The 15,421-nt window shown below is 48.1% G+C and overlaps 1 protein-coding gene and 1 non-coding gene across 2 annotated transcripts in view; one reads left to right on the top strand and one right to left on the bottom strand.

The window, feature by feature from the left end:
* Positions 1–11,980, top strand: part of RASSF5 (Ras association domain family member 5) — a 68,680-nt gene extending 56,700 nt beyond the window's left edge. Inside the window, 5 exon segments of the mRNA XM_039881748.1 lie at positions 5,960–6,070; positions 7,150–7,195; positions 7,198–7,446; positions 7,948–8,063; positions 9,612–11,980. Coding sequence (XP_039737682.1) covers positions 5,960–6,070; positions 7,150–7,195; positions 7,198–7,446; positions 7,948–8,063; positions 9,612–9,764 — 675 coding nt within the window. The 3' untranslated portion in view covers positions 9,765–11,980.
* LOC120618036 (small nucleolar RNA SNORA31) lies at positions 5,702–5,831 on the bottom strand. Its single transcript, XR_005657126.1, has one exon. It is a non-coding gene; the product is annotated as a small nucleolar RNA SNORA31 (small nucleolar RNA).
* Positions 11,981–15,421: the final 3,441 nt, after the last annotated feature.

Below are 15,421 nucleotides of genomic sequence, written 5' to 3'. Positions count from 1 at the left end.
TTTATTGGGAAACTACACAGAGAAGATGGACCTAGGGGAGATAAGGCCTATGTATTCTAGGCAGGAGAAATTGCACAAACAGTGGTGCAGAGCAGAGGTGGGCAAACTGTTGCCCAGGGGCCAGATTCTATGAAGTTTTATTGAACCAGCCACACTTATCCTATGACTGCTTTGTACTACAATGGCAGAGTTGAATAGCTACAACAGAGATTGTATGGCCTGCAAAGTCGAAAATCTTTATTATCTGGCCTCATACAGAAAATGTTTGCCAACTACTAATATCGAGAAAGGAATGAACAAACTCTGTGGCACACGGGCCGGTCCAGACTAAGTGCTCAAGGAAAGTGAGAAATGAGATCGGCCCACAGGGGTAGGATTTTGTACACCTGGAATGATAGTAACAATACATGCCTTTGGGTGGGTTTGATCATTTCCAAAACACTTTTGTACTCATTATCTCAGAGTTTTTTTTAAGATTTTTTTTTTTTTTATTATCTTTGCGTCAATGCTCTGAGGCAGTAAATGATTTTTCCCCTAAATTTATACATGAAGAAACTCAGGCTCCAAGAGGTTATCTGACTTTCTCAAGAACACTTAGTAATGGGAGTCAAAACCCAAACATCCTTATGTTCATCCTGCAGATATTACCTGAGCCTCTACTAAGTGCCAGACAGGAATGAGGCTCTGCGATGCTATGGTGGACAAGACAGGCATAGGTGCTTCTTCCAGAGAACTCGGTCCAAATTGAAATCCGAGGCTCAGCATACTGTAATTCCTAGGGGAGTAAGATCTATTTTCCCCTCTAGACAAGGGGGCCATTGAAGATTCTTGAACAAGTATTTGTTGTCTGCTTCATGCTCAGTGCCACGGGGCATGGAGAAGAAATAGAAGCATAATATAAATCATTAAGGAGCTTCAGTCTAGTTGGGAAGAAAAATCAAAACAATGGTCTGCTTGGAGGTTAATGTAAGTAGATGCATATTTAAGTGCCAGAGAGTATAGTGTTAGCTTTAGATGTAAGCTGGGGCTCAGTTTCTTCATCTGTGAAATGGGCATAATACATTCCTCATAAACTTATGAGGATGAAATGAGCTAATACATGCTGAGTGAGTAGAACAGTAAGTTGAATAAGGGTCATAGTTGGCCAGTAAGTAAGAATAAGAGTCATCATCATTATCGTTGTTCAAGGCTGGGGTGGTCAGAGAGGGCTTGGCAGATGAGGGGTCTAGAAATGAGCAGACAGGAGTGATATGCCAAAGTCAGTGTGCAGGAAGAAGAGGCTGACAAGTTTAAATAGGAGAATGAAATTTTTGGTGAAAATGAGGTGTATGCAATTTAAGTCAAGAGACTGTGGGCACGACTGTATCTGATGGCTCCCGCACTGAGGGTGGGACACACAGCTTCCTCAGCCCTCCTCCCCCTGGTGGGGGCCCCTCATTGTTGGAGTTTTCTTGGCCTGCCCTGTGTGCACCCACGGATGCTAAAAGCCACAGGATTCACTCAGTGCCTCTTCTTCTCAGATCATTGGGTCATTCCCCAGTGACCAAAATTAAGACTTTACATATGTCATTTATTAGAATACATAATTAGCCAGTGTTTGTTTTTCTTAAAGTAAAATTCAATTTAGGAGAAATTTGCTTGGAGATAGGCCCCAGACCACAAGGGGATGGTGCTCTTTATTTTATTGTTAAGGGTATTTTAGTAAAAAAGTTCGAGGATTACTCTCTCAGGGGACATCTCTGCCGTGACCCCTAGAATGCAACCTCTTCACTTGGCTGTACCCCAGTCACCTTGAGAGCTAAGAGAGGACAAACCTATTCTGCCCCAACACTCTGGACATGCCAGGTGCATTGGAAACAGCTAAACTGTCTGCCACGATGCCAGGGCTTAATCAGAGCAGGTGAATTCCATGCCAGATACACTGAGATGAGCAAAGCCCTGAGGGGAGACACCTCACGGGCCAAAGCCTATATTGGTTAAATCATGACACATGACTTGAGAATCTGGCAGGTGAATAGAAATTGGGGTCTTTGCCTTATCCTCTGAAGATTACTATGTTATTGAGCTTGTTCACACAGTGGATACTGCCTTTTAGGTAAACCCTTGGGACAGTAGATATCTGTGGGCCTCTGCAGCTGGATGGAGACCCTTGAGGTCTGAAATTGCCTGCAAGGGGTCTATACCAATTCTTCTCAAACACTGCTGCATGTTAGACTCACCTGGGAGATTTTTTAATTCCTTTGCCCAGGCTGCCCCCTAGACCAATTAAATCAGAATCTCCAAGATGGAGCCCAGGTGCTGCGTTTCTAGAGATCCCCAGACGCTTCCACATGCAGCCACATTTAAGAACCAGTGGTCTAGATTCTCTACTATTCCTGGGATGAGAAAGAATTAGTGGGCCCTCATGGCTGTGTCTGGCTGGCTGATTGGCTGGCCTACTTTGAGAGGTGATTCATTCTGTCCATGGGTCAGACCTTGTCTGCCAGATCTAGTGTGGGCAGCAGCCAGCCCAGCCCTCGGTGCTGACATCCCAGAGTGTGAGATTTGATGTGTTGGCCACACAGGGCTCCTGGCACTCCCAGACAGGGCATTGAGGTCCAGACAGCTGTATTCTGCGTCAGTCCCGGAAGGGGTGCCCACGGCCACTTGCGTCACTTCCCCAGGTTTGTGGTGGGAATGGGGGAGAGGAGATGGGTTATCTGCTGAAGGAAAGGGGAACAGGAAGAAGAAGAAACCAGGGGTTAAGGCAATTCTGACTCTCACTGTATTCAAAACCTGGCCTAGAGCATTGGCCTTTGAAAGCTAGGACATAGCCGATTTCCAATTGGGCTGTAGCTCAATTGGAAACTATCAGAGGAGATCTTCTAGAAGCTTCTAGGGTTGTTTCTTTTGTTTGTTTTTTTGTTTTTGTCCATCTTTTAACTCTTTTATGTAGATGAGTATGAGAAAGCTGTTCACTCTATTCACTCGACATCCTGTGTGCTTCAAAGATGGACAGAACAGAGCACATAATAGTAACAGGACACTGGTCTTTCTGACTCGAAGCTCCCAGAGGGCAGGCAGGATCAGGCCGGGTCCCATTGAGATGCTCCCAGTGGGGTAGGGGCTGAGGGCGGGGTCTTCAGGAGCTATTCTAAGGGCAGAGTCAAGCTATGAGAAGCTTCATTTTCAGAGTCCCTGGTTTAATGAATCAACAGTGAATAGACAGTCCGAAGCTCACACCCCTTACTGCTCACCTCACGCAAATGAGGAGTGCTTCCCCGTGGGTGGTCTTCAACAGAATCAAGGTCCATTTTCAGAGACCTGAGTGACCACATAGGAAAAAGGTGGCCCTACATCCTGGCGATTGCATCTCACTCCAGAGGTTAAACGTTCCTCCTTGCCATCTTCACAGGTGACGTGGTACCCCGGGGGCCTGGGGCTTCTGGACCTGACCCGCTGATCTGATACACCTTGAATGAACATTTCACAGGCCACATAATGTATACGCCTTGGTTTAGCAGCTGCTCATCCCAGCCCTGCGGCATGGAATTTCAGCGATCATTATGGGGGTGGTACACCAGCCTCTTGAGCAGAAGCGCTGTCTAAGGGTGACCATGCGGTGAATTGAGAAGAACATGGACTCTAGGCTTAGGTGGACTTGGTCGTAGGCCCTACGTGGCCATTTGCTGGCAGTGGGACTTCTATGAGCCTCAGTTTTATAATCTGTAAAATAGAGATAAGATGTGTAGTATATGAGACAAGGTACGTGAAAGCACCCAGCACAGTGTTGTTACCGGGAGCCCAGAGGGAGTGTGCAGAGGGGAGCATACCAGCCTGGGGGAGATGCTGTGATGGGAAGGGATGTCGCCTCACCTTTGTGTGGGTGTGGAAGGCCACACCAGTACTCCTTGGCAGCCACAGAACTTGACCTTCGATCAGCTCTGTGGAATTGGAAAGTGGGAGGAGGAAGGGCTGGTATACTGCTGAGTATGTCACATCTCCCACGGGCAGCCTTGCTGAAGGGACGGAGGCCAGGGCAGGCTCTGTTGTGGGTGCCCGTTGTGATGTAATGGCAGAAGTGCTAAGTAAATGCTGTGAAATTCCCCAACCAAACCAGACACCCACTGGACAGTGATGGATGGCGTTCGAGAGGCAGCCTGAAGAACACGGTCACCCGCCCCTCTGGGTCTCAGTTTCCTCTTTTGCCAAAAGAGAATCCTGAGCCTCTCCGAGATGGATAGATTTCTAAGATCAGGCAGATTATATGTGGTTTTGACCAACTAACCTATTTGTCCCCCAAACGATAGCTCCTGTACTCCCAGCCACACACAGATAGCGTGAAGACAAAACCGGGAAGGTGGGTGACAGTGAACTTGAGAGAAATCCAGGAAATTGACTGAGGGACAGAGTTATTTGGATCATTCACTCATGACCCTTCTCCACAGTGTGAAGGACATTGACCTCCATGTCCTCAGCTCTGCGATTCCTTTACCTTCCCTGGGGCTGGGCACCAGGGGAGGCGAGGAGAGGAATAAATCATGGTGTCATGAGAGGGACACAACAGAACAGATCTGGAATTTCCTTTTGGTTCTGTACACACTGACTCTAGGGCTGGAGGCAAGGCACTAAACTCGTATTCTCCTGTAAAGTGGGGTAATAAACTATGCCATGGGGTTTCTGTTTATGAGGATTAACTGAGATAATGCATTTACTTAGCACGGAGAGGGTGCTACGTAAATGCTAGTTGCCCCTATGCCCCGGTAAAGGAGGTTTATCACTTCAACTATCATAGAGGGCTACAGTCCTCTGCCCGCACCACTTCACTCATTTATTTTACAAATATGAATTTATTTCTTGTTATGATGTGGGGCCTGAACTGATGTCTCTGTGCCCTTGGTCCCCTGGGTCTGGGAGAATTGTTGTTGTTCCCGTCAGCACATGCTGGCACCACCTGTACATTCCTGTCTCTCCAGCTCTATTGTTATTTCCCTGAGCATCCGCCACAGCACCTAAAAGCATCTTTCCCCAGCAAGCCTCTGTCAGCAAGCGCAGTTCTGCTGACTGGCCAGGTTCGTGGTCAATGCCTATGAGCCGGGCACTTTCACACTGGTCTCACGACAAGCCTGAGGGGCAGGTATTGCCCCCATTTCGCAGGAGAGGAGATCGAGGCTTAGAGAGATTGCAGTCACTTCCCCAGGAGTGGCCGGTGAGGTAGCGGCACAGCTGGGGTCGACTGTTCCCACCCTGAGTCCATGCAATTCATTTTTTTTTAATTAATTAATTTTTTAATGGTGACATTGGTTAACAAAATCCAGTAAGTTTCAGCTGTACACTTTAACAGTAAGGCATATATATATTTACACTATGCGTTCACCTCTCATAGTTAGATTTCTTTCTGTCACCACATAGTTGACCCCCTTTACCCCGTCTACCTCCCCCCTTCCCCCTGGGAACCACTAGTCTATTGTCCATGTCCATGAGTCTCTGTTTGTTTGTCCTGTTCATTTTCATTTTTTTAAAGACTCATTGGCTCACCTTTAATTAGTTTTAACCCTTAAGCTATTAAAAGTGGCATCAATCAGAGGAGAAGGGTGTAGGGGAGTAATTTTCCATCACTTATCTTGTAAACTCATGTTTTAGATTCTTCTTTGGAATAAAACGACCTCTTCACTGCTTACAAGGTTATTTCTAATTTGCAAAAACTCTCTCCATGGTGGTTCTCTGTATACCCCATTCAGCCTCGGCTGCCACAATCACAGACAGAAAGCACAGAGATCTTTTTTCTTGCATCTGCAGTAGAAACCTTAGCAGCAGACGATAACCGCTCCAGGTCCGGCAAAAAGATGCATCCTGCAGTTCGCTGTCGCTGTGTGGAGCTGCTGCTCACTTCCAACAGGGGCCTTTGGGAGGGTGTGGTCATTCCCCTTCGTGTCCTGAGAACCGTGGTACACCCACCCCCACTCTGTGTCTGTTCCAGAATGTCTGTAAACCTGCAGAGGAGGCACGGCGCCCGCCCACACTGCAGGAGATCAAGCAGAAGATCGCCAGCTACAACAGCCGGGAGAAGAACTGCCTGGGCATGAAGCTGGTGAGCGGGCCTGCCCACCCCTACCCCCCACAGGCCTTCCGCTCGCCCCCCCCAACCCGCTGGCTCTGTGTCCCCTTCTTGTCTGGCTCCTCTGCTCCTCTGGATTCTGGAGCTGCCCCTTTGAGGTCCTCTTTCTTTGGGCCTCTAGAGGCCTCAGGGTTGTGGAGGACAGACAGCCTGGGCTGTCAGGGCCTCTGTGCTTTAGATAAATAGAATAGATGTTAACATCCAAACCCAATTTCCGGCTCTTCCCCTTTTCCACTGTGACTTTGGGAAATTTTCTTAACTTCTCTGAGCTTCAATGTAAAATAGTGATATTAGTGCCCTTCTGCCAATGTTCTTGTGGGAATTAAATGATCTACAATGGCCAAAGGCCCAATATTGCTTGTGCCCAGAAGCCCTGGCCAAGGGGCGTTCCCAACTCCCCTCGTCTCCCTCCCGGTGGTTGCACAGGTGCGGCCTGTGTCTGGGGAAGCTCCCTTAGATTGTGCAGAGCTCAGAGAAGGCAGGGCACCTACTTTGTGCCAGGTTCAGAGAGGCCACCAGTGGGGAGGGGAGGAGATGGTAGGAGAACCCTGCCCCCTGCTGGTAGCTGAGAGCAACTGGTTCTTCAGGGCTTCCCCTAGATGAGGCGGCAGAAAATCCAGTCACAGAGGGGCCCAGATTTAAGTCTTGCAGCCTGTAGGTTTTGGGAAAGAGGCCACTTCAGACCCTGCTTCTTAGAGTGGGGACTCACCTAAGGCAATTGGCATCTGTCTGGTGGCAGATTTGGGGCAGGCGGCCTGCCCCAAAGGAAAACCACAGCAGCCTTAAGTGTCCGCTCTGGTAGCTAGATATTGTGGATCTTCTCCTGGCCCACTGTGGGGAAAGGGTGTCTGTGTCCCTCAAACATCCCCAGGTCAGCAGAGGTGGGAAGGAACTCAGGGAGACAGGTGGAGGCTCACTGGGGCAGTGCTGCGGTTACGAAAGGCCCACCCAAAGTGTTGGGTGGGGTGGGGGGGGTGCAGTGCCTCTAGTGGCAGATAGGATCATGCCTGACAGACCCACCCTGACCCCATGTGACGTCCTCTGACTGGCAGAGTGAAGATGGCACTTACACGGGTTTCATCAAAGTGCATTTGAAATGCTGCGGCCAGTGACAGTGCCTGCTGGGATCCGGCCCCAGTCCATATATGACGCCATCAAGGACGTGAATCTGGCGGCCACCACAGACAAGCGGACATCCTTCTACCTGCCACTGGATGCCATCAAGCAGCTACACATCAGCAGCACCACCACAGTCAGTGAGGTCATCCAGGGGCTGCTCAAGAAGTTCATGGTCGTGGACAATCCCCAGAAGTTTGCACTTTTTAAGCAGACACACAAGGATGGGCAAGGTATGAGAGTGTGAGCTCCCACCCAGAAACCACCTCCCCAACCCTGTCTGTGCCCCCCACTAACCTGCCAAGCTGTGGAGAGGAGTGGCCCTCTCTGGTCACCACAGTGAGGCCACCACGTGGCCTCAACTCCGTGGAAGGGCACACACGCACTCTGGGTGGAGAGCTGGACGGGAGCTCCTGCCCCTCACTCCATATGTGACTCCGGGAAGACCACACCAGGGCCCCCACTCCCTAATCCGTGGGGAGGGAGAGAACCCGCCCCGCCACCCCTAATCTCTTGGGAGATGACGTGAATGGAAACATGTTTCAAACTCTGAGCAAACACCAAAGATAAAAGGTTAGTCCCCTCTCTTCTGGTCAGGTTCATTCCCTTAGTTTGAAAGAATAGCTACTTCCAGTTATAACTACCCCACCTCTGCGTGTCCAGCTCTGTCCACGCTTCCTGGGCCCTGCCCCTCTTTCCCAGACGAGCTCCCAGCCCCCTCTCTTGGTTTGCAGTGCTCTTCCAGAAACTCTCCATCGCTGACTGCCCCCTCTACCTGCGCTTACTCGCTGGGCCTGACACCGATGTCCTCAGCTTTGTGCTAAAGGAGAACGAGACCGGAGAGGTGGAGGTAGGCCCGGGCCCCTTTGCTGGGGCACAGACGCAGCCCCGGGGGTGCAGCGGGTGGGTGCAGGCGGGCGTCGTCCACACTGCTCAGCATAGGTGGGGCCCAGTGGCAGCAGCACTGGCAGCAGGAAAATGCCTTGAAAAAGTCGAGCCGGGGCGAGCACTGGGCCACGGTTCTGTGACTGCCAACGCCCTGGGGTGGCAAGCTAGGGCCTGTGTCTGGCAAGGCCTGTGGAAAGAGCGGATATCATGTGCTTTATTTCTGAAAACTCAGGGTGGAGGGACACTGAGAAACTCCCTGGGTTCAGCCCAGGTTGTTTTGCTCCAGAGTGGACTGAAGCCCAGCAAGCATCTCTGGGTTCCACTGGGTATAGATATTTTGGAGCCATTTATCTCTCCCTGGTTCTTAAAAATCTGACCTACTCCCCCCATCCCCGCCCCCCAAGGGGAGCTATCCCGGCTGGTGGTGTAAACTGGGCTGAAACCAGGAGGGTGCTCCCTGTGGCCTGGGATAATTTGGGAGGTGGAGTCATGTGACCAAGAGCAGGGGAGTGTCTCACATGGTTTGTCCCACTGCACTCAGTGGAGGCCTAGGTTTTGAGGGAGCAGTCTTGGGAGTCACTGTGGAGATTTGGGGGATCTAGGCAGGTGGGGTTCTGTCCCTTCTCCCCACTCCAACCAGGCAGCTCTGCTTTCATCTGTTCCATGTGTTGGAGTCCGTGGAAGATTTTATTTGGAAACAAGTGTCCCCCTGAAAATGAGCACTGCTGGACCAGGGGGAAGCTCACGGGTCTGGACGCTTAGAGACCTGGGTTTGGGTTCTAGTTCTGGTTCTGCTGCCATAAGCTCTGTGATTGTGGCGATTCTTCCTTCCCTCTGTGGACTTCAGTATTCTCATTTATTCAATGTGGGGATGAAACCAGATAAACCTTAGTATTCCTCTGTGCTCAAAGAACTCAGGAGTCGAAATCCCTGCTCCCCAGGGGTCTAGCTCCTGGGTCAGCCTGAGAGACCAGGTCCCATTTGAGCAGGCCTGGGCCAGCCAGGCTCCGCAGAGCTTTGCAGATTATGTTATCTCATTATCTCCTCTGCCAGCCAAGGGAGGTAGATACCCTCATTCCATGGCTGATGAGCAGACAGGCTGAGAAGGGTGGAGTGATGAGCTCAAGGTCACACCATGGAGTCAGGCTGAAACCCAGCCTCCTGAGTCCAAGTCCAGCTCTCCTCCAGATCCCGAGGGTCTGCGTGTTGGGAGCCTCCGATCAGCCAGGCAGACAGGTGGAGCAGACCAACAGGGGCCCCGGGCAGCTCCAGCATCACTGTTGAGATCTCAGCTGCTGCAGAACATATTTAAGATTATTGATTCTCCCAATGAAGACACGGCTCATGGACTAGTATCTCTTGGTCACGAAATACCAGGATTTGAAATTTTGTTGCTCACGGGACATGGAAGACCCAAGCTTCATTCATTCCACAGCAGAGGGAGGTGGCAGGGTCCCTTGGGTTGGGTGACTTCTAACACGTCTCCTATTCTGTCTTCCTCACCTCGCAGTGGGACGCCTTCTCCATCCCTGAGCTCCAGAACTTCCTAACGATCCTGGAAAAAGAGGAGCAGGACAAAATCCAGCAAGTGCAGAAGAAGTATGACAAGTTTAGGCAGAAACTGGAGGAGGCCTTAAGAAAATCCCAGGGCAAACCTGGCTAACCGGTCCTCCTTCCTCTGCTCCCAGTGCCCGCGGATTTATTTTTATTATTAATTATTATTTCGCAACAGACACATTTTCTCAGGACACCTCTGGCGGGTGCATCTGTGCCCGCCCAGCAGTCCCAGATGTGGCACAGTTTCTGCTGGACACGTGGGTGTGTGGGGCCGGGTCCTGCCCACCCTGACGCAGTGCCCGTCTGCACACGGCCAAGGAGCAGCATTCATGTGAAAGGACAGCCGTGGTCCTCCTGCAGCCTGCAAGCCCTTCACAAACCAAACAGCTGCCTCTCTCGTCACCAAACTGGAACTGTTCACACCAGCTGGTGAAGGAAAGAAAAAAAGAGTTTAGAGATATATGTTCTTTCTCCGGCTTTTATTCTTTAATTTCTCTCTTATTTGCCACCTGATATACCTTTATTTATGAGTCTAAAGTTGTAGCCTATTCCTTTAGCAAGTCTGAGCTAAGCGCCTGAAAGCAGGATAAAGCTCATAAAAGGATTGTTCCCCACTGGCTGCGGATGCTCAGATAAGGAGCACCAGAACTGAAGCTGGCTCAGAGATTCCCAGAGAAGCAGCAGCCTGCCCTGGCCCTGCCCTGATCTGCCAAGTCTGTGCACCTGTAAACCCAAAGCCCATCCATCTGCATATGTATGTACTTAGCCATATCTTTGTCAATAACTGTTTGCTTTTAAGTTACAACTTTGAATTTAATATTGCCATCATGCTCATGTTTCTACTAAGGGGAAAAAAAAACTGTTTACCATTTTAGAAGTCTCCTGCTGAGTACGGAAATCAGGCATCAGAGAAAGCCAAAAAGTGTTGGAGAGAAATGTGTCTAAGTGGTCTTCAGCCTTCTCCCAGCTAGAGTGCAGGGGAGGACTGGCTGCCAGTGGTGTCCCCTGGGCCTCCAGCACCGCCTCCTCCCACAGGGACTGTGGAATCTCCAGGTGCTGCCAGAGGAGCTGCCAGGATTACAGAGGAGGCGTCCCTCCGGCTCAGCCAACTCAGAGTCCTTTGTGTTCTGAAGCCTGGGCCAGCCTGTGGCACTGCGCTCAGTGAGCTGTGGGGCTGGCCTCCCCGCTGACCTCAGTGCCTTTTTGTTTTCAGAAATACAGGAGCAGGGTGTGTTTACCTAAAGCTGTGCGGCTGGCTTGCTCCTGCCAGGAAGTGGACCATGGTGGTGTGGGAGACAAGGCCAAGAGAGCCCTCCCTCCGAGTATGGGACGAGGTCACAGCCCTCCTTCCCACTGAAGGTCCTGGGCTTTGATTCCCAGATGTGATTGTCAAACCACGTTGACAAGGAGGATCACCTTCCCAGCTCTACATTTGTACTGGCTCTTTGTTTAGGTCCAAACTTAAAAATAAACTAGTCAAACAACTCTAGCAAGTAGCCAGGACTGCAGAGACACTCCAGTGCAGAGGGAGCACTTTTAACTTTCCAAGCAGGGCCCATTTTCCTTTCAGCCTCTGAGAGACCATTTCTTCCATGTCCTCTGCCTTCCCACGTCCCTCCTGGGTCGGTTCAAGCCCAAGCTTCTTTGTGTAGCCTCAGAAGTTCCCTCCCTGACCCTTGCTGAGTCCACACTGCCCCGATCCCAGAAGGAATGCTGACCATACAACTGTGCTAGTCTTCGGAGCTGCAAAAGCAAGACAGGCTAGCAGCTTAAAGATTTTGTAAACCACAAAAACCCTGGTGACCTGCCATCGCATGCTCAGCCTTATCACTTCCCTCCCTTAGAGACTCTCCCGGCTGTATGTTAAGGGGAGTGGCTGGAGAGTCCTTCCTCCTTCATGCTGCGTGTCTTTTACGTTAATAGAAGGCACAGCTCCTGCTGCGGCCGCTGTGGATGCTGCTGAGAACCTCCCTCTGGTGGGGGTGGCAATTTTATTTTTGAGAAGGAAAAAAAGTCATGTACATATATACCATAAAGGCATATAGCTATATGTAAAGAGATGGGGGTGTTTATGAAATATATTAGGGGAAAATTTAGACTTTATCTAAAGCACAGTTAGACCCAGGACCCAGGCTGAGGTCCAAGCCTCTGAAAACAGTGTGTACTAAGTGTCCCTTCCCCCGCCAGAGGTGGGCATGACTGCTGGTAGTGCCTTCTATTGTCGTGTTGCCCAGTGTGTGTTTGTTTTGAGATATTTTCTCTTTAAATGTCTTTCTTATATGAGTTTTAAAAAAATACAATAAAAGCTTGTTGCAAAAATGATTCAGACCTCTGGTGACCTCTTCCTTGAACTTCACCCTTTCGTGGAAGTTGGGAGCCGGGAGAGAGGTGGGGGACCAAGAAGAGCACCCCTCTTTGGCGGAGTCAGATTTTCTTTTGCCAGTGAACAGAGGCACAAAGGCTACTGTTCAAATAATCTGGAGAAAACTGTCCAAGTGCGTGGGCTAGAGATGCTGCCTAGGTGACTGGCTGTTCTACATCCCCAAAGAGCAGGAGAGAAAAGGGAGCTTATTGCAGAAAGAGATACTGAGGTAAGAGGCAGGGCTTTCGGGAGCCAAGCATGCTTGAATACCAGGACAGGTTACTGAGGCAAGCAATGATTCCTCTATTTTTCCTGCTTCCTGTTTATTCCTTTTATTATTATTATTATTTTTCAAGTGTAGTTGACACACAATATGACACTGATTTCAGGTGTACTACGTAGTGATTCGACATGTATATACCTTACGAAGTGATCACCACAATACATCTAGTAGCTGTCTGTCACTGTACAAAGTTATTACGATATTATTGACTACAGTCCCTGTACATTACACCCCTGCAGCTTATTTATTTTATAACTGGAAGTTTGTACCTCTTATTCCCCTTCACCTTTCACCCATTTCCCCCAACCCCTGTCCCATCCGGCAGCCATCAGTTTGTTCTTGGTATCAATGGGTCTGTTTGTCCACTTCTTTTGTTCTCTATATTCCACCTGTAAGTGAAATACATGGTATTCGTCTTTCTCTGTCTGCCTTATTTCCCTTAGCATAATACCCTCTAGGCCCATCTGTGTGGTCACAAATGGTAAGATTTTGTTTTCTTTTATGGCCCAGTAATACTCTGATGTATATATGTACCACGTTTTCTTTATCCAATCGTCTATTGAGGGGCACTTAGGTTGCTTTCATATCTTGACTATTGTAGATAATGCTGCAATGAACATAGGGGTGCATGTATCTTTTCAAATCAGTATTTTGGATTTTTTTTCAGACAAATACGCAGAAGTGAAAATACTGGGTCATAAGGTAGTTCTATTTTTAATTTTTCAAGAAAACATCATACTGTTTTCCATAGTGGCTGTACCAGTTTGTAATTCCACCAACATAATTCGAGAAAACATCATACTGTTTTCCATAGTGGCTGTACCAGTTTGTAATTCCACCCTTCCTCCAAGTCCTCGCTGACACTTGTTTTTTGATTTTTTTGTCGGTGGTCATTTTAACAGGTGTGAGGTGATATCTCACTGTGGTTTTAATTTGCATTTCTCTAATAATTAGTGACATTGAGCATCTTTTCATATGTGTATGGGCCATCTATTTGTCATCTTTAGAGAAATGTCTTTGCCTATTATTTAATTGGATTGTTTGGGGGTTTTTGGTGTTAGTTATATGAGTTCTTTATGTATTTTGGATATTAACTCCTGAGTGGATGTATGATTGGCAAATATCTTCTTTATTCGGTAGGTTATCTTTTCATTTTGTTGATAGTTTCCTTTGCTGTGCAAAAACTTTTTAGTTTGATGTAGCCCCATTTGTTTATTTTTTCTTGTTTCCCTTTCCCAAGGCAATATATCAGAAAAGATATCTCTAAGAGCAATGTCAGAGAGTTTACTGCCTATGTTTTCTTCTAGGAGTTTTATGGTTTTGGGTATTACATATAAGTCTATAATCCATTTTGAGTTTATTCTTATATATAAAATAAGAAGGTGATCTAGTTTTTCTTTCTCTTTCTTTCTTTTTTTTTTTTTTTTTGCATGTATCTGTTCTGTTTTCTCAACACCATTTATTAAATAGACTGTCTTTACTCCATTGTATATTCTTGCTTCTTTTGTCATACATTGACCATGTAGCCATGAGTTTATTTCTGGTCTCTCTATTCTGTTCCATTGATCTACGTGTCTGTTTTTATGCCAGTACCATGCTGTTTTGATTACTATAGCCTTGTAGTATAGTTTAATGTCAGGTATTGTGATACCTCCAATTTTGTTCTTTTTTCTCAGTGGTGCTTTGTCTATTTGGGGTCTTCTAGAATTATTGGGTCTAGTTCTGTGAAAAATGCCATTGATATTTCAATAGGGATTGCATTGAATCTATAGATTGTTTTGAGTAGTATTAATGGTGTTAATTCTTCCTATCCATGAGCATGGTATATCCTTCCGTTTATTTTTATCTTCTTCAATGTCTTATAATTTTCCAAATACAGGTTGTCTAATTCCTTGGTTAAATTTCTTCCTAGGTATTTTTTTTATACTATAGTAAATGGGATTGTTTTCTTAATTTTTCTTTTTGATAGTTCATTATTGATGTATAAAAAGTGATTGATTTCTGAATATTAATTTTGTATCCTGCTACTTTACTGAATTCATTTATTAGTTTAATAGGTGTTTTTTGTTTTTGTGGAATTGTTAGTAGCCTCTTTGTGTTTGTTTCTATGTATTTAAGATCTGCTACATCTCCAGTCTTGGCATGGTGGCCTTATGTAGTAGGTGTCCTGTATGGCTCAGTGGCATAGTCTCCCTGATCACCTGAGCTGGTTGCTCTGGAAGTGTCTCTTGTATAGGTTTTGTGTGCCCTCCTATTGTAGTTGAGCCTTAATTGCTGTTGGCACATAAATGGGTAGGATTGCCCTCAGGATGACTGGCTGTGAAGATTGGCCACATTAACAGCATATGAGCTGCCCTGTGGGGGCTGACCCCACAATGCAAGATTCGCTCCAGTGGGTTCTGGTGCCTACAGAGACCACCCTTTGGGTATGCTGTTTGTAGGACTAATTGGGTGGTACTCTGTTGTGGTCTGAAATTGGCCACTAGGTGTGTTGATTCTGGGGCCTCTTGGGAAAGCCTCCAGTGCAGGCCAAGATCAGCCACTGCCTGTGATTAGTCCAAGGCTACCTGGTAGGAGCTGCAAAGTGATCTGTGGTTGGTAGCTGCCTATGCTGGACATGGAGTTATGTGAAAGACCGCAATATGAACTGAGGACAGCTGCCACCAGTACTGGGCCTGGGGCAGCTCAGCAAAAGGCACAAGGCACCCTGAGGCCTGCTAGCTGCCCATAAGGCCTTGTCACTGAGCGAGCCTCAGGAGGTACGTGAGTTGGGTGAGGTGGGGTCTCAGGGAATCACCAGGGTGGGGAGGGTAGAGTTCACTAGGTTAATGCAGATTCAGATGTGGCACCAGCGCTGAGCCTGGGGCCACTCAACAAAAGGCACAGGGCACACTAAGGCCAGTCACCACCTGCTTGGGGCCTGCAGACTTTTGAGAGTTTTTTAAGAAAGACTGCAGACCAGCCAAGGCCAGCTGCCTACTGCTGAAAGAGCCTTTGGCAGTGAGTTGGGTGGGGTGGGGGTCTCAAGGAGTCACCAGAGTAGAGCAAGCAAAGTTCACCAGGCCAATGTAGATTCAGATTTGGCTGTGTTGGTGGAAGGCTCAACACAGGAAAGGTG

The sequence above is a fragment of the Pteropus medius genome, unplaced genomic scaffold (genome assembly GCF_902729225.1).
Source record: "Pteropus medius unplaced genomic scaffold, Ma_sr-lr_union100, whole genome shotgun sequence".
Lineage (NCBI taxonomy): Eukaryota > Metazoa > Chordata > Mammalia > Chiroptera > Pteropodidae > Pteropus > Pteropus medius.
Note: the sequence above shows the minus strand (reverse complement) of the source record. Positions and strands in the feature narration are given on the sequence as shown.